The sequence below is a fragment of the Planococcus citri genome, chromosome 4 (genome assembly GCF_950023065.1).
Source record: "Planococcus citri chromosome 4, ihPlaCitr1.1, whole genome shotgun sequence".
Taxonomy (NCBI): domain Eukaryota; kingdom Metazoa; phylum Arthropoda; class Insecta; order Hemiptera; family Pseudococcidae; genus Planococcus; species Planococcus citri.
This window is the reverse complement of record NC_088680.1, coordinates 8,265,681-8,286,284: the sequence shown is the minus strand read 5'-3', so window position 1 is coordinate 8,286,284 and position 20,604 is coordinate 8,265,681. Positions and strand designations below refer to the sequence as shown.

Sequence of the window (20,604 nt, the reverse complement as noted above, 5' to 3'; positions counted from 1 at the left end):
TTTCAAAAATTTGTCAAAAGTCCAAAAATTAACTTTGGCACCAGATTTTTCGATTTTTGGGGGGGGGGGTAGGACATACTTTTTTGATCTGGCTTGGTTTCGTTCAAATCGTAGAATGTGAGGTCAAAAGGTCTCCTTGTCGGAAGACGAGGACAAATTTACCAATAAAAGTATCAGTCAATGTGACTGTAGAGAGTTTTTTTTAGCCCGGAAATACTATTTTCAGCGATTTCCTCCATAATCAACATTTGAAAATGGATCAAATCGATATTCTTGTGTTTTGGTGTTAATAAATTTGCATAACTAGTTCGCCGTAAATACGTACGTGAGAAAAAAAGACTAATTTCACAGAACTCGAACCAAACATTTCGTTGTGCACTTGAATAATTGTATGTTCATAATTTTTTGTACTCCCCCCCCCCCGCAACAACCAAAACTTATGAAATGTTTTCAATTTTTTGAAGTTGGCAAAAATAATGAAAACATTGATATCACAGTATAGATTGACGCAGAATCATGAAATATTTTCATTTGAGACTGGGACATTATTTTTTCCAAAACAGGTTTTGTTGCGACAGGAGAAACACGATTTCCCCCCCGAAAATGTCGCCACTTTAAATGGGGGCAAATAACCCCTAAAGGGGAACCTTCGGAGTTGACATTTACTGTGGTCAACTTTCTTCACGAACGAATTGATTCGTACAAGTGACTCGTTCGCCAACGAATCGATTCATTTGCTAAGTTTTTGGTGAATCATTTATGAACGAATTGATCCATAAATTGAAGAATTGATCAATTCGTTCGCGAATGATTCGCTAAAAATGAGTGAAAGTTCAGTACCTAATCTGCTCTTTTAGGGTAGTTTTTCATTTATTTCAACCATCGAATATAAATTTCATCTCTTATCAGTGTTTTTTAAAGTGAAATTTCAACAGTCAAGGGTAGTTTTCCACAAATAGGGGGTGATATTTGAAAAATCAAGGTCAGATTTGAATTCAGCGTCCTCAAAACCCAAGCAATCGATATATATGACGGTTTTTATCAATTTAACAAAATCAACCCCTCTTTCAACCCCCAAACGTTAATTTCAACCCCTCTGAAAAATTTCAAAAACGTGACAAAATGTCGATTTTGATTTCAACTACTATCATCTGACTCAATCAACAAAAATCAGTTTTCTGACTTGTAATCATTTTTTGGAGGCAATTTCACCCATTAGGGGTAGTTTTTGCAAGTACAAGGGTTGAAATTTGAAAATTGATAAAAAGTCATGTTACATATCGATTGTATGGTTTTCAGCGGTGCTGATCACGATTCTGAGGCTATTTCTTCATTTAGATGAGTTGTTTTTCGATCATGGAGCATATGTAGCATTTCTTTCAACTTGTATTCTCCTTTGAAGCCAATTCCCCGAATCCTGCTCGAGGCAGTTGGAAACAAAAAGCAGCTCCGCTCATTGAGCCCGAATATATACACGCAAACTTACACATGAAAATGGCGGCAAGGAAGAGGAAGAGAGATACTTGCAGATGATAATTCAAGTTTTATCAAATAACCTCTTCGCATTAGTTGGCGGTGCGGTGGCGCGATAATTGCTCGCGAATTGTTAACGCAATGTGGTCGCGGTGGCGGTGGCGGTAACACGGGCATAGCTAAAAAGAGGGATCTGTACAGGGCAGAGGGGGCGGTGGCAACGGCGCAGCGACAACTCCGGCGAATACAATAATTCGAACTTTATCGAAACATTTCGAAATCAAATTGCTTTAAAGCTTTTAACCGAAAAAGCTAACCCATTACGACATTCTTGTCGTTTATTTACGACGACGACTAGGATGACTCGGATGAAGGACGGGTTAGAGGGAGTCGCGGTCGAATGAGAGGTGGCTGAGGGGCAGGGTCATTCAACAAAGCCGCTTCTACAGTACTATATGTGTACGTATTGAGTATATACGGGACTTGGAACTTGGAAATGAAAGAGGAAGAGCTGCGATGGAGAGAATTTCGCCGATACAATAACTCGACTATTGTTGCAATGTACCCTTCTGCCTTTCGCTATTGTTATTGGATTTCTTTTGTTATCGTCAGTGTTGCAAAAGACGAAAAAGTCTTGTTTTGGCGCCGTTATTGTGCGGGAACTTTTCCAAGGTTTTTTTTTCGCTAGTTTTTCGTTTCGTTGTCTCTTCCTCCTATCTCACTTTCTCGCTCTGATGGCTCAACTCGTTTGTTGTATTTTGTATATATGCGAATGTGCGCAAAAATACGATGGACTGGTCTCTTTCTCTCTCACACGACTGTGGATGTGTATGTGAAAGTTTCACATTTTCACAAATACCCTTCGACTTTTTAAACTTTTACAACGCTCGCACGAGCATGTAGACATATACATTCGCATATTATTACGTTCGAGATAAGTTTGGGAAATGCGATAGCAGCGAAAAAGTCGAAGAGCACAACCATCGAGGTATATTTTTTCTCAGCTTTCTCAAGTTTCTCTGCCACCGTTGTTCGGTGCCCGGTGCGTTGAGAGATTTTTCCTCTCATAATATATAGTATAGCACTGTTAGAGCGTTGAAAAATTGTAGTATAATTTTTATTCGTCGAAATTTATGTGTACCAGTTCGGCGGCAAAGCCGAAGGAGATGGCGCTTCGCCGCCAAACTTTATACTTTATGCTAAATGTATTTTCAACAATTTTGATGTGTTGATAGTAATTTCAATAAGTTTTCAAATAAAACTAAAAAGCTATATTTTTGCGGAAATGTCAGTTAATGTAATAAATCTTTTATTCTTTTTAATATTTCGCTGCGTATCTCATTCTATCGTTCTGGCTTTTCTTGGTTTTGGCCTTTTCACGGTAGAATAGCTATATTCAAGTTTGTTTTCTCTCATGGTCTACTTATTGTTCGGTTTCTGCTTTCAAAATACGAGTACAAGGGGTTTGAGTCAGTCGTATGTGATACCATAGGGTTCGTTTATCTGCGACGCGACGACGGGATGTACTCGTAGTTTGCTAAAGAGATGGGTGGCGAGACGTTAAAACATTCGTCTGTTATTTGAAATTTTGATTCGGAATGTAACATTTCTGACTTTTTTTTTTCTTTTGTACTCGTTGCATGGTTTGAGACGAATACGTATCGTTGTAATACTGTGAAAGAGAATCTATTTTTGGAGTGTATTTTATCGAAGAATTTTTGCAAAGGGTGGAGATTCGGCCATAAATCATGCGGATTGCGGAGTTGCTTTTTAAGTAATTAACACGCCGCGCCGTATGTAGAGGTCGATTTTAGGTTCCCACGCTGTGAGGAGAAATTGCATTGAAAAGTGTAATAGGGTGGGGGGCATATGGGATCTAGATGGGATCTAGATGGGACCTAGATGGGACTTATGTTAGATGGACCGATGTAATACATATCTATACATACCTATGTATATGTACATTCAAATCTGTGCATATAAAATTAGATCTGCTCAAATATGGACAATTACTCGATACGATTGGATCAATTTTTTTTCTTCAATAATAATATTGTTTTTGGAAATTCAGAAATAGATTCTCGGGGGAAAATGATGGGATCTGATCTAATCTGGTCAAATCAGATCGGATCCATCCAATGCCCAGATCTGATCCAATATAATCTGATATGATCTGATCATAAAACGCCAGAGCTTATTTAACCTTATCTTATCAGATTCGTGCGTTTTGTGGAGGGGTCATTCCACGAAGTGGTAGGTGGGTTCGGTTCGGCGATTTTTTTGGAATTTTTCCTGTGAAAAGATCTTCCGAAGGGATGAACAATGGTGCAAATCGCAGCCCTCTAGCCCATTTTTAACAACGGCAGCCAGGAGGTGTCAAAGTTTTTAGTGAACCTAAAATATCATCCATTTCAACAGTGGATCACTCGATAATCGCGAAACCAGTGGATTAATCGATAATCGCGAAACCTACCAAAATGGAACTTTTTTCATAGTTAGGGGTTTTGAAAGGCTTTTGGGTGATATCATAAAAATCACCTGCCAGCAACCTGCCAGCGACCTGCCAGCGACCTGCCAGTGACTCGCCAGCGACCTGCCAGCGACCTGCCAGCGACCTGCCAGCGACCTGCCAGCGACCTGCCAGCGACCTGCCAGCAACTCGCCAGCGACTTGCCAGCGACCTGCCAGCGACTTGCCAGCGACTCGCCAGCGACTTGCCAGCGACCTGCCAGCGACTTGCCAGCGACTCGCCAGCGACCTGCCAGCAACCCGCCAGCAACTCGCCTGCGACCCGCCAGCGACCTGCTAGCAACCCGCCAGCAACTTGCCATTTTTTTTACAGTTTTTCAACTTTTCTCCGATTAGGCAAAGCGACTTGCCAGCGACCTGCCAGCAACCTGCCAGCGACCTGCCAGCGACCTGCCAGTGCCTCGCCAGCTACTCGCCAGCGACCTGCTAGCGACCCGCCAGCGACCTGCCAGTAACCTGCCAGCGACTTGCCAGCGACCTGCCAGCGACCTGCCAGCAACCTGCCAGCAACCTGCCAGCGACCTGCCAGCGACTCGCCAGCGACCTGCCAGCGACCTGCCAGCGACCTGCCAGCGACCTGCCAGCGACCTGCCAGTGCCTCGCCAGCTACTCGCCAGCGACCTGCTAGCGACCCGCCAGCGACCTGCCAGTAACCTGCCAGCGACTTGCCAGCGACCTGCCAGCGACCTGCCAGCAACCTGCCAGCGACCTGCCAGCGACTCGCCAGCGACCTGCCAGCGACCTGCCAGCGACCTGCCAGCGACCCGCCAGCAACTCGCCAGCGACCCGCCAGCGACCCGCCAGCAACCCGCCAGCGACATGCCAGCGACCTGCCAGCAACTCGCAAGCGACCTGCCAGCGACCTGCCAGCAACTCGCAAGCGACCTGCCAGCGACCTGCCAGCGACCCGCCAGCGACCCGCCAGCAACTCGCTAGCGACCTGGAAGCAACCCGCCAGCAACTCGCCAGCGACCCGCCAGCGACCCGCCAGCAACCCGCCAGCGACCTGCCAGCGACCTGCCAGCAACTCGCAAGCGACCTGCCAGCGACCTGCCAGCAACTCGCCAGCGACCTGCCAGCAACCCGCCAGCGACCTGCCAGCAACCTGCCACCAACTCGCCAGCAACCTGCCAGCAACTCGCCAGCGCCCTGCCAGCAACTCGCCAGCGACCTGCCAGCGACCTGCCAGCAACTCGCCAGCGACCCGCCAGCGACCTGCCAGCGACCTGCCAGCGACCTGCCAGCAACTCGCCAGCAACCTGCCAGCAACCTGCCTGCGAATCGCCATCGACCTGCCAGCGACTTGCCAGCAACCTGCCAGCGACCCGCCAGCAACTCGCCAGCGACCCGCCAGCGACCCGCCAGCAACCCGCCAGCGACATGCCAGCGACCTGCCAGCAACTCGCAAGCGACCTGCCAGCGACCTGCCAGCAACTCGCCAGCGACCTGCCAGCGACCTGCCAGCGACCCGCCAGCGACCCGCCAGCAACTCGCTAGCGACCTGGAAGCAACCCGCCAGCAACTCGCCAGCGACCCGCCAGCGACCCGCCAGCAACCCGCCAGCAACCTGCCAGCGACCTGCCAGCAACTCGCAAGCGACCTGCCAGCGACCTGCCAGCAACTCGCCAGCGACCTGCCAGCAACCCGCCAGCGACCTGCCAGCAACCTGCCACCAACTCGCCAGCAACCTGCCAGCAACTCGCCAGCGCCCTGCCAGCAACTCGCCAGCGACCTGCCAGCGACCTGCCAGCAACTCGCCAGCGACCCGCCAGCGACCTGCCAGCGACCTGCCAGCGACCTGCCAGCAACTCGCCAGCAACCTGCCAGCAACCTGCCTGCGAATCGCCATCGACCTGCCAGCGACTTGCCAGCAACCTGCCAGCGACCTGCCAGCAACTCGCCAGTGACCAGCCAGCAACTCGCCAGCGACCTGGAAGCAACCTGCCAGCGACTTACCAGCGACCTGCCAGCAACTCGCCAGGGACCTGCCAGCGACCTGCCAGCGACGTGCCAGCAACTCGCCAGCGACGTGCCAGCAACTCGCCAGCGACCTGCCAGCAACTCGCCAGCGACCTGCCAGCAACCTACCAGCGACTTGCCAGCGACCTGCCAGCGACCTGCCAGCAACTCGCCAGCGACCTGCCAGCGACCTGCCAGCGACCCGCCAGCGACCCGCCAGCAACTCGCTAGCGACCTGGAAGCAACCCGCCAGCAACTCGCCAGCGACCCGCCAGCGACCCGCCAGCAACCCGCCAGCGACCTGCCAGCGACCTGCCAGCAACTCGCAAGCGACCTGCCAGCGACCTGCCAGCAACTCGCCAGCGACCTGCCAGCAACCCGCCAGCGACCTGCCAGCAACCTGCCACCAACTCGCCAGCAACCTGCCAGCAACTCGCCAGCGCCCTGCCAGCAACTCGCCAGCGACCTGCCAGCGACCTGCCAGCAACTCGCCAGCGACCCGCCAGCGACCTGCCAGCGACCTGCCAGCGACCTGCCAGCAACTCGCCAGCAACCTGCCAGCAACCTGCCTGCGAATCGCCATCGACCTGCCAGCGACTTGCCAGCAACCTGCCAGCGACCTGCCAGCAACTCGCCAGCGACCAGCCAGCAACTCGCCAGCGACCTGGAAGCAACCTGCCAGCGACTTACCAGCGACCTGCCAGCAACTCGCCAGGGACCTGCCAGGGACCTGCCAGCGACGTGCCAGCAACTCGCCAGCGACGTGCCAGCAACTCGCCAGCGACCTGCCAGCAACTCGCCAGCGACCTGCCAGCAACCTACCAGCGACTTGCCAGCGACCTGCCAGCGACCTGCCAGCAACTCGCCAGCGACCTGCCAGCGACCTGCCAGCGACCCGCCAGCGACCCGCCAGCAACTCGCTAGCGACCTGGAAGCAACCCGCCAGCAACTCGCCAGCGACCCGCCAGCGACCCGCCAGCAACCCGCCAGCGACCTGCCAGCGACCTGCCAGCAACTCGCAAGCGACCTGCCAGCGACCTGCCAGCAACTCGCCAGCGACCTGCCAGCAACCCGCCAGCGACCTGCCAGCAACCTGCCACCAACTCGCCAGCAACCTGCCAGCAACTCGCCAGCGACCTGCCAGCAACTCGCCAGCGACCTGCCAGCAACTCGCCAGCGACCTGCCAGCGACCTGCCAGCAACTCGCCAGCGACCCGCCAGCGACCTGCCAGCGACCTGCCAGCGACCTGCCAGCAACTCGCCAGCAACCTGCCAGCAACCTGCCTGCGACTCGCCATCGACCTGCCAGCGACTTGCCAGCAACCTGCCAGCGACCTGCCAGCAACTCGCCAGCGACCAGCCAGCAACTCGCCAGCGACCTGGAAGCAACCTGCCAGCGACTTACCAGCGACCTGCCAGCAACTCGCCAGGGACCTGCCAGCGACCTGCCAGCGACGTGCCAGCAACTCGCCAGCGACGTGCCAGCAACTCGCCAGCGACGTGCCAGCAACTCGCCAGCGACCTGCCAGCGACTCGCCAGCGACCTGCCAGTGACCTGCCAGCGACCTGCCAGCGACTCGCCAGCGACTCCCCAGCGACCTGCCAGCAACTCGCCAGCGACCTGGAAGCAACCTGCCAGCGACCTGCCAGGAACTCGCCAGCGACCTGCCAGCAACCTGCCAGCGACTTGCCAGCAACTCGCCAGCGACCTGCCAGCAACCTGCCAGCGACTCGCCAGCGACTCGCCAGCAACCTGCCAGCAACTCGCCAGCGACCTGGAAGCAACCTGCCAGCGACTTGCCAGCGACCTGCCAGCAACTCACCAGCGACCTGACAGCGACCTGCCAGCAACTCGCCAGCGTCCTGCCAGCAACCTACCAGCGACTCGCCAGCGACCTGCCAGCGACCTGCCAGCGACCTGCCAGCAACTCGCCAGCGACCTGCCAGCAACCTACCAGCGACTTGCCAGCGACCTGCCAGCGACCTGCCAGCAACTCGCCAGCAACCTGCCAGCGACCTGCCAGCAACTTGCCAGTGACCTGCCAGCGACCTGCCAGCGACTCGCCAGCGACCTGCCAGCAACTCGCCAGCGACCTGCCAGCAACTCGCCAGCGACCTGCCAGCAACTCGCCAGTGACCTGCCAGCGACTCGCCAGCAACCAGCCAGCAACCTGCCAGCAACTCACCAGCGACCTGCCAGCAACTTGCCAGTGACCTGCCAGCGACCTGCCAGCGACTCGCCAGCAACCTGCCAGCGACCTGCCAGCAACTCGCCAGCGACCTGCCAGCGACCTGCCAGCGACCCGCCAGCGACCCGCCAGCAACTCGCTAGCGACCTGGAAGCAACCCGCCAGCAACTCGCCAGCGACCCACCAGCGACCCGCCAGCAACCCGCCAGCGACCTGCCAGCGACCTGCCAGCAACTCGCAAGCGACCTGCCAGCGACCCGCCAGCAACTCGCTAGCGACCTGGAAGCAACCCGCCAGCAACTCGCCAGCGACCCACCAGCGACCCGCCAGCAACCCGCCAGCGACCTGCCAGCGACCTGCCAGCAACTCGCCAGCGACCCGCCAGCGACCTGCCAGCGACCTGCCAGCGACCTGCCAGCAACTCGCCAGCAACCTGCCAGCAACCTGCCTGCGACTCGCCATCGACCTGCCAGCGACTTGCCAGCAACCTGCCAGCGACCTGCCAGCAACTCGCCAGCGACCAGCCAGCAACTCACCAGCGACCTGCCAGCAACTTGCCAGTGACCTGCCAGCGACCTGCCAGCGACTCGCCAGCAACCTGCCAGCGATCTGCCAGCAACTCGCCAGCGACCTGCCAGCAACTCGCCAGCAACCTGCCTGCAACTCGCCAGCGACCTGCCAGTAACTCGCCAGCGACCTGCCAGCAACCTGCCAGCGACTTGCCAGCGACCTGCCAGCGACCTGCCAGCAACTCGCAAGCGACCTGCCAGCGACCTGCCAGCAACTCGCCAGCGACCTGCCAGCAACCCGCCAGCGACCTGCCAGCAACCTGCCACCAACTCGCCAGCAACCTGCCAGCAACTCGCCAGCGACCTGCCAGCAACTCGCCAGCGACCTGCCAGCGACCTGCCAGCAACTCGCCAGCGACCCGCCAGCGACCTGCCAGCGACCTGCCAGCAACTCGCCAGCAACCTGCCAGCGACCTGCCAGCAACTCGCCAGCGACCTGCCAGCAACTCGCCAGCGACCTGCCAGCAACTCGCCAGCGACCTGCCAGCAACTCGCCAGTGACCTGCCAGCGACCTGCCAGCGACTCGCCAGCGACTCCCCAGCGACCTGCCAGCAACTCGCCAGCGACCTGGAAGCAACCTGCCAGCGACCTGCCAGGAACTCGCCAGCGACCTGCCAGCAACCTGCCAGCGACTTGCCAGCAACTCGCCAGCGACCTGCCAGCAACCTGCCAGCGACTCGCCAGCGACTCGCCAGCGACCTGCCAGCAACTCGCCAGCGACCTGGAAGCAACCTGCCAGCGACTTGCCAGCGACCTGCCAGCAACTCACCAGCGACCTGACAGCGACCTGCCAGCAACTCGCCAGCGTCCTGCCAGCAACCTACCAGCGACTCGCCAGCGACCTGCCAGCGACCTGCCAGCGACCTGCCAGCAACTCGCCAGCGACCTGCCAGCAACCTACCAGCGACTTGCCAGCGACCTGCCAGCGACCTGCCAGCAACTCGCCAGCAACCTGCCAGCGACCTGCCAGCAACTTGCCAGTGACCTGCCAGCGACCTGCCAGCGACTCGCCAGCGACCTGCCAGCAACTCGCCAGCGACCTGCCAGCAACTCGCCAGCGACCTGCCAGCAACTCGCCAGCGACCTGCCAGCGACTCGCCAGCAACCAGCCAGCAACCTGCCAGCAACTCACCAGCGACCTGCCAGCAACTTGCCAGTGACCTGCCAGCGACCTGCCAGCGACTCGCCAGCAACCTGCCAGCGATCTGCCAGCAACTCGCCAGCGACCTGCCAGCAACTCGCCAGCAACCTGCCTGCAACTCGCCAGCGACCTGCCAGTAACTCGCCAGCGACCTGCCAGCAACCTGCCAGCGACTTGCCAGCGACCTGCCAGCGACCTGCCAGCAACTCGCAAGCGACCTGCCAGCGACCTGCCAGCAACTCGCCAGCGACCTGCCAGCAACCCGCCAGCGACCTGCCAGCAACCTGCCACCAACTCGCCAGCAACCTGCCAGCAACTCGCCAGCGACCTGCCAGCAACTCGCCAGCGACCTGCCAGCGACCTGCCAGCAACTCGCCAGCGACCCGCCAGCGACCTGCCAGCGACCTGCCAGCGACCTGCCAGCAACTCGCCAGCAACCTGCCAGCAACCTGCCTGCGACTCGCCATCGACCTGCCAGCGACTTGCCAGCAACCTGCCAGCGACCTGCCAGCAACTCGCCAGCGACCAGCCAGCAACTCGCCAGCGACCTGGAAGCAACCTGCCAGCGACTTACCAGCGACCTGCCAGCAACTCGCCAGGGACCTGCCAGCGACCTGCCAGCGACGTGCCAGCAACTCGCCAGTGACGTGCCAGCAACTCGCCAGCGACGTGCCAGCAACTCGCCAGCGACCTGCCAGCGACTCGCCAGCGACCTGCCAGCGACTCGCCAGCGACCTGCCAGCGACCTGCCAGCGACTCGCCAGCGACCTGCCAGTGACTTGCCAGCAACTCACCAGCGACCTGCCAGCGACTCGCCAGCGACCTGCCGGCGACCTGCCAGCGACCTGCCAGCGACTCGCCAGCGACCTGCCAGCGACCTGCCAGCGACCTGCCAGCGACCTGCCAGCGACCTGCCAGCAACTCGCCAGCGACCTGCCAGCGACCTGCCAGCAACTCGCCAGCGACCTGCCAGCAACCTACCAGCGACTTGCCAGCGACCTGCCAGCAACCTGCCAGCACCTCGCCAGCAACCTGCCAGCGACCTGCCAGCAACTCGCCATCGACCTGCCAGCAACTCGCCAGCGACCTGCCAGCGACCTGCCAGCAACTCGCCAGCAACCTGCCAGCGACCTGCCAGCAACTCGCCAGCGACCTGCCAGCAACTCGCCAGCGACCTGCCAGCAACTCGCCAGCGACCTGCCAGCAACTCGCCAGTGACCTGCCAGCGACCTGCCAGCGACTCGCCAGCGACTCCCCAGCGACCTGCCAGCAACTCGCCAGCGACCTGGAAGCAACCTGCCAGCGACCTGCCAGGAACTCGCCAGCGACCTGCCAGCAACCTGCCAGCGACTTGCCAGCAACTCGCCAGCGACCTGCCAGCAACCTGCCAGCGACTCGCCAGCGACTCGCCAGCGACCTGCCAGCAACTCGCCAGCGACCTGGAAGCAACCTGCCAGCGACTTGCCAGCGACCTGCCAGCAACTCACCAGCGACCTGACAGCGACCTGCCAGCAACTCGCCAGCGTCCTGCCAGCAACCTACCAGCGACTCGCCAGCGACCTGCCAGCGACCTGCCAGCGACCTGCCAGCAACTCGCCAGCGACCTGCCAGCAACCTACCAGCGACTTGCCAGCGACCTGCCAGCGACCTGCCAGCAACTCGCCAGCAACCTGCCAGCGACCTGCCAGCAACTTGCCAGTGACCTGCCAGCGACCTGCCAGCGACTCGCCAGCGACCTGCCAGCAACTCGCCAGCGACCTGCCAGCAACTCGCCAGCGACCTGCCAGCAACTCGCCAGCGACCTGCCAGCGACTCGCCAGCAACCAGCCAGCAACCTGCCAGCAACTCACCAGCGACCTGCCAGCAACTTGCCAGTGACCTGCCAGCGACCTGCCAGCGACTCGCCAGCAACCTGCCAGCGATCTGCCAGCAACTCGCCAGCGACCTGCCAGCAACTCGCCAGCAACCTGCCTGCAACTCGCCAGCGACCTGCCAGTAACTCGCCAGCGACCTGCCAGCAACCTGCCAGCGACTTGCCAGCGACCTGCCAGCAACTCGCCAGCGACCTGCCAGCGACTCGCAAGCAACCTGCTAGCAAAAACGAGCATTGCGAGTATAATAATTTTGCATTTGAAAAAGTGTTTGGATGAAAAAATTTATGATTTAAAGAGCTTTCCAAAGATGTGCCAGTTTTTGACTTTGGTCCAAACTTTGATACAGTCCCAAACAAGGAAGATGGAATGAAAAAAAAAACAACAAAATTTTCAAATTTTTCTGAAATTGAAATGCATGATGTACTATTTTGAGTTAATGTTGATTTATCGATGAATTTTCGGTCAGATGGGTAATCCGGAAGGTGGTTCAGGAGTACCCAAAATGGCAGGAATCAATTTTTTGTAAAAATTTAAAAACAGAGAAGTTAGGCGTCGTTTATGATAAGTAAGTTGCGAGAGCCATTTTTGTGTGCAAAATTCAAGGTTAAAAATTTTGTCGGGAAAATTACGAAAAAATTTTTCTGCACATTCCAAGGTCTTCTGAGAATGAGAAAATTAAATGTAATCTTCAGCTTTGTAATTAATTTATGTTGAATTTGACAAGTACATATTATGTTTTGTTTCCTAAACGAAGCTAGTTGGATTACCCACTTGAAGTCATTTTATCAATTCTTTCACCCGGTGCAGAGGTGATGGGACCAAATCCTCATTCAAGCCCTGAGCTGTGTAGAAACGGATCAAGTATCATATATCATTTTGCAATTGAGAGGTATAAATATCCACCTGTACAATTATTTATGTATAATGCATCATCATTTCGTATAATTAAGGCAACATTTCTCACTTTTTAATCTTTATTTACTTACAGCTACGAGCTCGAAGTTATATATAGAGTACTTATGTAAACATGGTGTTAATCCATATTTTAAATTGAAGGAGGTATTACGACACGTTATCATTACGTGCGAATTCCAATGCAAATGTCAAAATATAACGGTGATTAAAGAAATAATTCATTTATAAATTCGATTCACGCTGACTACATGGACTACCTAGCTGCCTAGGTTGGGCAAATGATTTTTTTATTTTGTAAAAAATTATTGAAATACAAATCAAATTCTCGCTGTTTTCTTTACACAGCTCGAACAATTTATTTATTTTTTCTAAAGTGTGAAAAATGAGACTTCTCATAATTTCAATTTTTTTGTTATTCGTATCGAGAGCGTTTACATTCGATAGGAATTGGTGGAAACATGCGAGCATTTACGAAATATACCTCAGATCGTTCAAGGATAGCGATGGTGATGGAATAGGAGACTTCAATGGTTTAATTTCAAAACTGGACTACCTGGCTGAAATTGGAGTAAATACAGTATACATAGCACCATTTTACCCCTCTCCCATGGTTGACTGCGGCTACGATATAAGTGATTATAAAGGAGTAGATCCAGTGTATGGAAACATGCTGGATTTTGAACAGTTGATAAGAGAAATGAAATCTCGAAGTAAGTACCACAGCATTTTAAAGTCCTTGTTTATATTGTACTGTATACAAAAGTCTGAAAATGAACTAATTTTTTAATTTTTTTTCTCCAGAGTTACACCTTGTAACAGACTTGGTAATCAACCATAGTAGTGACAAGCACATTTGGTTTGAAAAATCTGTCAATAAAATCGATCCATACACAGACTACTACATTTGGGTCGATCCAAAAGGATACGATGAAAATGGCATCCCCATTCCACCAAGCAACTGGGTAAATAGCTTGAATCAATTGCTTGCGAGATGAAACCAAATATACAATTCCTGGATCTGAACTTTTTCATGTTGTATTCTGTGCAGTATAGTGTATTCAGCGTGGGAAAGTCTGACAGTGCTTGGCAATGGAATGAAAAAAGACGACAGTTCTATCTACACCACTTTACGGTTGGACAACCAGACCTGAATTTAAGAAATAACGCTGTCAAAGAAGAAGTGAAGGTAGAGTATATCTTACTAAGTATAACTGCAATTCGATTCAAATTTCAAATTATAACATTTTAAAATCCATTCCCAACACACCAACATAGGAAATAATGAAATTCTGGCTGGAAAAAGGCGTAGCAGGATTTCGAGTTGACGCACCGATGTTTTTCATGGAAGACAAACTACTTCGAGATAATCCATTACCAGATCCTGGAGTTGGGCTGAGGGCTCTTATAACATGTAAATATACTTTCAATCATCCAGATACATTCACGTTCATTAAGGAATTGAATGTATTTCTGAAAGAATACGATCGAAACAGTGGGAAGAAAATTGAAACGTAATAATCATACGATTTGCTTTATTAGAAATGAGAACTGAAACGGATACTATAACAATATTCATTTTATGATTTCTCAACCAGGCCACTGATAGGAGAAACCCTGGGATCGGTCCCAATGGTGATGAAGTATTTCGGAACAAGACGTTTTCCAGCATTCCATTTACCTTTAAATTTTCTTTTGAGGTTCATGGGAACGTATTTGAACGCTCGAGAACTAAATGATTTTCTCCACACGTGGTTAGATCAATTACCTAAAAATAAGCCATCGAGTTGGACGGTAAATTCAAGATAGGTTCTACTTTGTGATTTGATTTACATTTTCTCTATGTCTAAACATTATTTAACAGCTTGGTGATCACGATGCAGGAAGAATTGCACATCGATTCAGTACAGAGTACAACTACATAATGTTAGCATTAGTCACAATGCTTCCTGGAACCTGCCTAGTGTATTATGGAGTGGAACTGAACATGGATCAAAATAAATTGGTTCAAATGAAAGACGAATACGGTAGATTCCTTCACCGCACACCAATGCATTGGGATGATAGCAGAAACGCAGGTAAATTATCATTTCTACCTAGTTGGTATTATCAAGGATTCTGACAAAACTTGAAATAAATAATGAAATCAATATTTTCCATAGGTTTCTCTACTGGTGAGAAGACATGGTTACCAGTGAATCCAAATTACTGGAATATCAATGTCCAACACCAACAAACACACGAAAACAGCAGTTTGAATTATTTCAAAGATCTAATGGATCTGAGAAAAACAAACGCCATAAAATATGGGGATCTGAAGTTTCACATTATGTCGGATTGGGTTCTGGCTTTCACTAGAACCTACAAGAAAACTAGTTATATTGTAATTTTGAATTTGGGAACAGACACTCTACCCATTGATTGGCTCGATGAGATTAATTATATTCCCAGAAACTTGACGGTGGTGGCATCTAGCTCAAATTCAGCGTACAAGAAAGGGTAAGAAATGAAAAATTTAATCGGGGTGATCTATATAGATAGGCACTTGCAAATAATGATTATTTGGACGCTTCCGAAGTATAAGGGGACTCTGATAGTTTTATTTACCTATACATCTACAACTACATAAATCATGGAAAAAATGAGAGTTAGTAATTTTCTATTTTTTTCAAAATGTTTTGGTTAGTTTATTTCCAAATGTTTTCAATTTCTTGGAATTTTTCAATTTTTTGAAAATTTGTTCAATTATTCTTTCAACTTGAGAATTTTTTTCAGAATTTACTGAATTTTTCCCATTTGAAATGTCTAAATTAAAGATTTGAAATTTTTTCAATTTTTTTCATTTTTTGGAATTATTTTTTTTCTATAATTTACTTCATTTTTTCAACTTGGCATTATGTTTCTGAATTGAAGGTTGCAGGCTCAATGAAAGGAATGTACAAAATATTATTTAAAAAATTGGATTGAACTGATTAATTGAGCCTTTTGAGCTTACAGTGCAACTTTTTGAACTTAATAAATTGTGTTCATTTTGTTTGAACTTTAAATGAAAATCTAACAACAAAAAAATTTTCCAATGTGGGATTTGAACAACAGACTCCTGGCACACAGATTCAAAGCTTACACACCCAAACCATAAAATTTGAAATTAGAAATTCCAACAGGTCGGAGGTAACAAGACTCTGAACAATTTCCTCAAGCTTAGTGAGCAACTTTTCAATTTTTTTTCTCCCACTGAACCAATTATTCATCGAGCTCTTTCTATATATAGATAATAGATAAACTATGCATTAAAGTATGGACCAATTTTTTCAGCTTCAAGATGAAAATCACAAAAAGTTATCCGTCATCGTTGTTCCTCAGACCGAATTCTGTCATTATATTGAGTTCTGTTTAGATTTTTCCAATGGTAGAACTCCTTGTCAATTGAGAGGTAATCATGTTTTCTAGACAACCAAGTCCAACAACTGTACCAACTTCGTGATTTTCAACAATTTTTGGATTAATTTTTAAATTATTTATGTATTCACGTTTTTCTCAATTTTCAAAGATGTTTGAGACAATTTTACCATTGTTTTTTTTTCATATTTGTGCTATCAGATCATTCATTAAACTTTTTGTCATATTTTACTAATTTTTATAATTTTTAATTTTTGGGTACCTACTTATACTTGGATTTTTTTCTAAATAAAATTTTGTTTCTGAACTGAAGGGTGCAGACCCAATGAGAGGAATAGACAAAGCATTTTTTTAGAAATTGGATTGATCCGATCAATTGAGCCTTTTGAGCTTACAACATGAAGTTTTTGAACTTTCAATAAACACGTCTTAATTGTATACATATAGGCATAATTATTCAGGCCAGTATGTAATGGCAAGTCTAGCCTGTAGGTGGGTAGTAATCTACCTTATAAAAGATGAAATTTTGCCTACTCATAGGTGTCTTCTTGAACGGTATTTGTTTGATATTAAGGTAAGTGCAGCTAATTATGCCACCCTAAGGTTTGAGGTCATTTAGTGGGGTTAAAATGCATCTTCAGCAAAAATGTGAATGAACCACTTCAAAGTACATACATCTAATTGGCTACCTTTCACGAAAAAAAAATTTTTCTCACCCCTCACACAATACCGCCCATCTCCTCCTGAAAATTATTTACAAAAGTGGCGTAATTATTATCAACACGTGCAGGTAATTACACCACCATCCCAAAAAACTATTTAAAATCTGGAAAACATTGGTAAAAATCATTTGGCATTTTAGGCATCTTATTGGCTACCTTTCCCTAAAAAAAAAAACATTTTCCATTACCCCTCCCCCTATCCCACCCCTCCATTTCTGAAAATTATTCACTAAAGAGGCATAATCATCAACATATGCAGGTAACTCCGCCACTCTCCCCCCGACCCTTCAAAAATTATTTAAAATTATTGATAAAAACATCGCTAGAAATTATTTCTCAGCATTGTCGACAAATACCTATGTGAAAGTCCTGAAAGAGTTTTGTTAACGTGGCATAATTTTCAACATTGGTACTTTTGTATATTTTTCAACATTTCGATACTTACTTGTACTTTGAGAAATAATGAAAAACTGTTTATCGCATTGAAATCGGCATTAAATTTAATACAGGAAACATATCTTCAATAATTTTTTTCACCCTTATTATAAATTACAGCAGTTTTCCAAACTGTGATTAATTTAACATGACCTTTTTTTTTTGGCATCAAATTTACAAAAAAGCGAGCCACAGATCAGAAAATTATCCAGTTCGTTGATATTTTTGGTTTTCCTATCTTGGCTTAAACAGTACAATCACCTAAAAATCGTCACATGGCCTACCCATTTTCCATGAGAACTGTGCTAGTCGCATAATTGCCAACATGGCGTAATTAGCTGCACTTAAGTACCTTACTTAGATGACTAATTGACTTCCAAAAGGTCAGTATTTTTAAATTTTGATTACTAAACTTCTTTTACTTTATTTCTTGCTATTTTTTGGCTTGATTTTTCTAATGGACAGGTGTCTGATGTCTGCAAAATTTTCTTACCTGTTAACACATTTGCCCGTCAGGGGCGGATGGGGCACTTTAAAGTTACCGGGATTTAGCGCCGGTGCCGGTGCGACGCCAATGTTTTGGGGGTGAAGATTGGGGGGAGGGCGGTTGTGACGAAGAAAAAAAAATCATGTGTACTTTTTTTGGAATTTTTTTACCTTGAATATTTTAGCCAATGTTGTCATTTTGAGGGGGGCAAAAAATTATAAATTCGTCGACTTTTGAGGGGGAAAAACGAAAAAGTTGCTGATTTTTTTTAAAAAATTGAACAATTTGAAGAAATTGAAATGAGTGTACCTATTAGATTTATTTAGGTACTAAATTAAATTAGAATTTGTATGCTGAATTAAGTCAACCTAAGTAGGTATGTATTCGTAAAAGGATAAACAAAATTTTGAAAAAAAATTTAGAGTTTAATAACTAAAAAATGGTGTACTTGCATCTACACTAAACTGAGCCGAATAAGTTGAATAGAATGGGTATGAAACGGTGAACATTTTGCCAGAGCGGAGCGAGGGCGAAAATTTTGAAAAATCCAAACTTGAAAGCTGTAAAAAAATGTTATTTTCGTTAGCAGATATCACCTTGGGTCCTAATTTTGAAAGAAATACAAATTGGCCCGAGCGAAGCGAGGGCGAAAGCTTTTGAAAATCTTCATTTCGAGATGCCTAAAAACGAGGTTTTTTAAATGCAAGTAGTTTATTTTTTGGTTTTTTAAATTTTAGAAATATAATGATGGTTTTTTAGGAAGTTAATTTTGAAAAAGAAAAGAGAACAAGCTCGAGCGAGGGCGAATAAAGTTCTTCCAAATTTGTAAGTATTTCGAGGAGAGGCATAAAAACGATGTTTTTTCAATGTGAGGATGAAGAGTTTATTTTTCGGCTTCAAAATTTGATTTTTTGGGGAAATTTTCATCTTGATGTTGAAAAACAAAATAAAACAAGCCCGAGCGAAGCGAGGGCAAAAGCTTTTGAAAATTTGTATTTCAAGAAGTAAAAAGTAATGTTTTTCTTTCATCAGAGGTAAACTTTCAGCGCTGCTGCGGTGCCGAATTCGAGTCAAAATCAGCGTAAAAATTGGCGCCGAAATCCAATTTTTACCGGGATTTTTCCCGGTTCCCCTTATGGCCCATCCGCCCCTGTTGCCCGTTTACACAATTATCCATTTACAAGTTTGCCCGTTTACAGGTTCACATGTTTGCACGTTTGCACATTTACTTGTTTGCACGTTTACTCATTTGCACGTTTACATGTTTACAAATTTGCACGTTTATATGTTTACACATACGTTTACACGTTTACACATTTTCACATTTACACCTTTGCATGTTTACACATTTGCACATTTACATGTTTGCATGTTTACACATTTGCATATTTACACATTTGCACATTTACACGTTTACACATTCGCATATTTACATGTTTGCACATTTGCACATTTACATGTTTGCATGTTTACACGTATGCTTATTTTGATGTTTGCACGTTTGCACGTTTGCACGTTTACACATTTGCATGTTTGCACATTTACATATTTGCATGTTTACATGTTTTCACATACGTTTACAGGTTTACACATTTGCACATTTACATCTTTGCACGTTTCACGTTTGCAGGTTTGAACATTTACACGTTTGCACGTTTGCACGTTTGCACGTTTGCACATTTGCACGTTTACACGCATGCGACTCGCAAGTGACTCGCATGCGGCTCGCGGCTCGCATAATGGATGTATATCATAGCACTACCCTATGCTGAATGATGGAAGAAACCCGTATGTGTCCATCCTTAGCATTCATAAATTACTCCAACTTTATCCATAATATGAACCCAGAGGAGACCCTCAGGGGATGTAGGTGGGACGCATATGGCACGCAGATGGGCACCAGATGGGACCTCGATTAATTGAATATTAGAAAATATGGTGCTTGTAATCAAACTTTATAATTATTTGAATTTGTAATTTGAGTTTGGAGACCAAATTTGAATATACATTTACAGAATTTGCAAATTGAGTTCAGAAATGAAAATCTCATTTGGAAGTAGAAATCGAGACTGGGACGGCACCTACATGGGACCCAAATGGGACCTGGATGAGACTCAGATGGGGCGCATTTGCGACTCGGGAGGGGGAGAAGATGGGACCCTGGTGTGACTCAGATGGGACAAGTACCTATTTGAAAATTTAATTTGGGAGTTATATTTTGTAATTTGAATCATGATATTGTAATAGACCCAGAAATACCATGTATCCAGTTTGATGCGACCAGTCCTTGATAATCTGTTTCAATAATTTCCCTTTGTGTAAAAAGACAATCAATGGTACGATTTTCCCCGAAAGTTCCTTTGCCTGCATCAAACACCCAATTCAAAAGACCAACAAATGCATTTCTTTTTCCCATTGTATTTTTTTTCCGCGTCAGCAATGATGAAGATGGAAATAAAACAAAAGGGAAAAAAAGACCAAAAAAACCACGAGCGAGAAGCATCACATCGCACAACAAAAGTTACACAATACAGTTCGACTTTTACACTGGTAGACATTTTCTTTTACATTTCTTTTCTTTTTTTTTTTCACTCCGTTTGTTATTTTAATTCGTAAGATTTACCTACGAAGTAATTAAGTCGTGAGTTCTTGCTTTTTATAACGCTTGACGCGGTAGAAAGTCGATCGAGTCCGGGTAGAGGTGCGGAAACAAGGCGCAGGAGAAGAAATTGCTTGCACCGAGAGCCGAAGAGAAACGTACCGAAAAAAGGAAAAAAAGAGGCCGAAAAAAAACGCAACGTTTAACCTCTCGCTGAGATGTAATCACAATATGGGATAAGAGCCAGTTTAGCGTGCCTGAATCCAGCAAGCTCGCAAAGAACACGCGAAGCGAAACGAAGCAGAGCAGAAAAAA

At 48.3% G+C, this 20,604-nt stretch overlaps 2 protein-coding genes across 2 annotated transcripts; both read left to right on the top strand.

Annotated features, from left to right (window-relative positions):
* Nucleotides 1–3,353: 3,353 nt before the first annotated feature.
* On the top strand, nt 3,354–8,714 carry LOC135843593 (mucin-17-like). The gene is made up of 3 exons (XM_065361530.1): nt 3,354–3,401; nt 4,631–7,126; nt 7,623–8,714. Exons 1-3 carry the CDS (start codon nt 3,354–3,356, stop codon nt 8,712–8,714), a joined length of 3,636 nt encoding a protein of 1,211 aa, XP_065217602.1.
* Nucleotides 8,715–13,257: 4,543 nt separating this feature from the next.
* Nucleotides 13,258–15,150, top strand: LOC135843592 (maltase A2-like). The gene is made up of 7 exons (XM_065361529.1): nt 13,258–13,360; nt 13,452–13,612; nt 13,699–13,836; nt 13,926–14,161; nt 14,246–14,441; nt 14,512–14,725; nt 14,810–15,150. The coding sequence occupies exons 1-7, from the start codon at nt 13,258–13,260 to the stop codon at nt 15,148–15,150; spliced, it is 1,389 nt and encodes a 462-aa protein (XP_065217601.1).
* Nucleotides 15,151–20,604: the final 5,454 nt, after the last annotated feature.

Coding starts and splice junctions, on each gene's coding strand:
- LOC135843593 (XM_065361530.1), top strand. CDS start 3,354: ATGGGATCTAGATGGGACCTAGATGGGACTTATGTTAGATGGACCGAT. Junction 3,402..4,630: donor CTTATGTTAGATGGACCGAT/GTAATACATATC, acceptor GCGACCTGCTAG/CGACCCGCCAGCGACCTGCC. Junction 7,127..7,622: donor AACTCGCCAGCGACCTGCCA/GCAACTCGCCAG, acceptor GGAACTCGCCAG/CGACCTGCCAGCAACCTGCC.
- LOC135843592 (XM_065361529.1), top strand. CDS start 13,258: ATGGTTGACTGCGGCTACGATATAAGTGATTATAAAGGAGTAGATCCA. Junction 13,361..13,451: donor AAGAGAAATGAAATCTCGAA/GTAAGTACCACA, acceptor TTTTTTCTCCAG/AGTTACACCTTGTAACAGAC. Junction 13,837..13,925: donor CTGTCAAAGAAGAAGTGAAG/GTAGAGTATATC, acceptor ACACCAACATAG/GAAATAATGAAATTCTGGCT.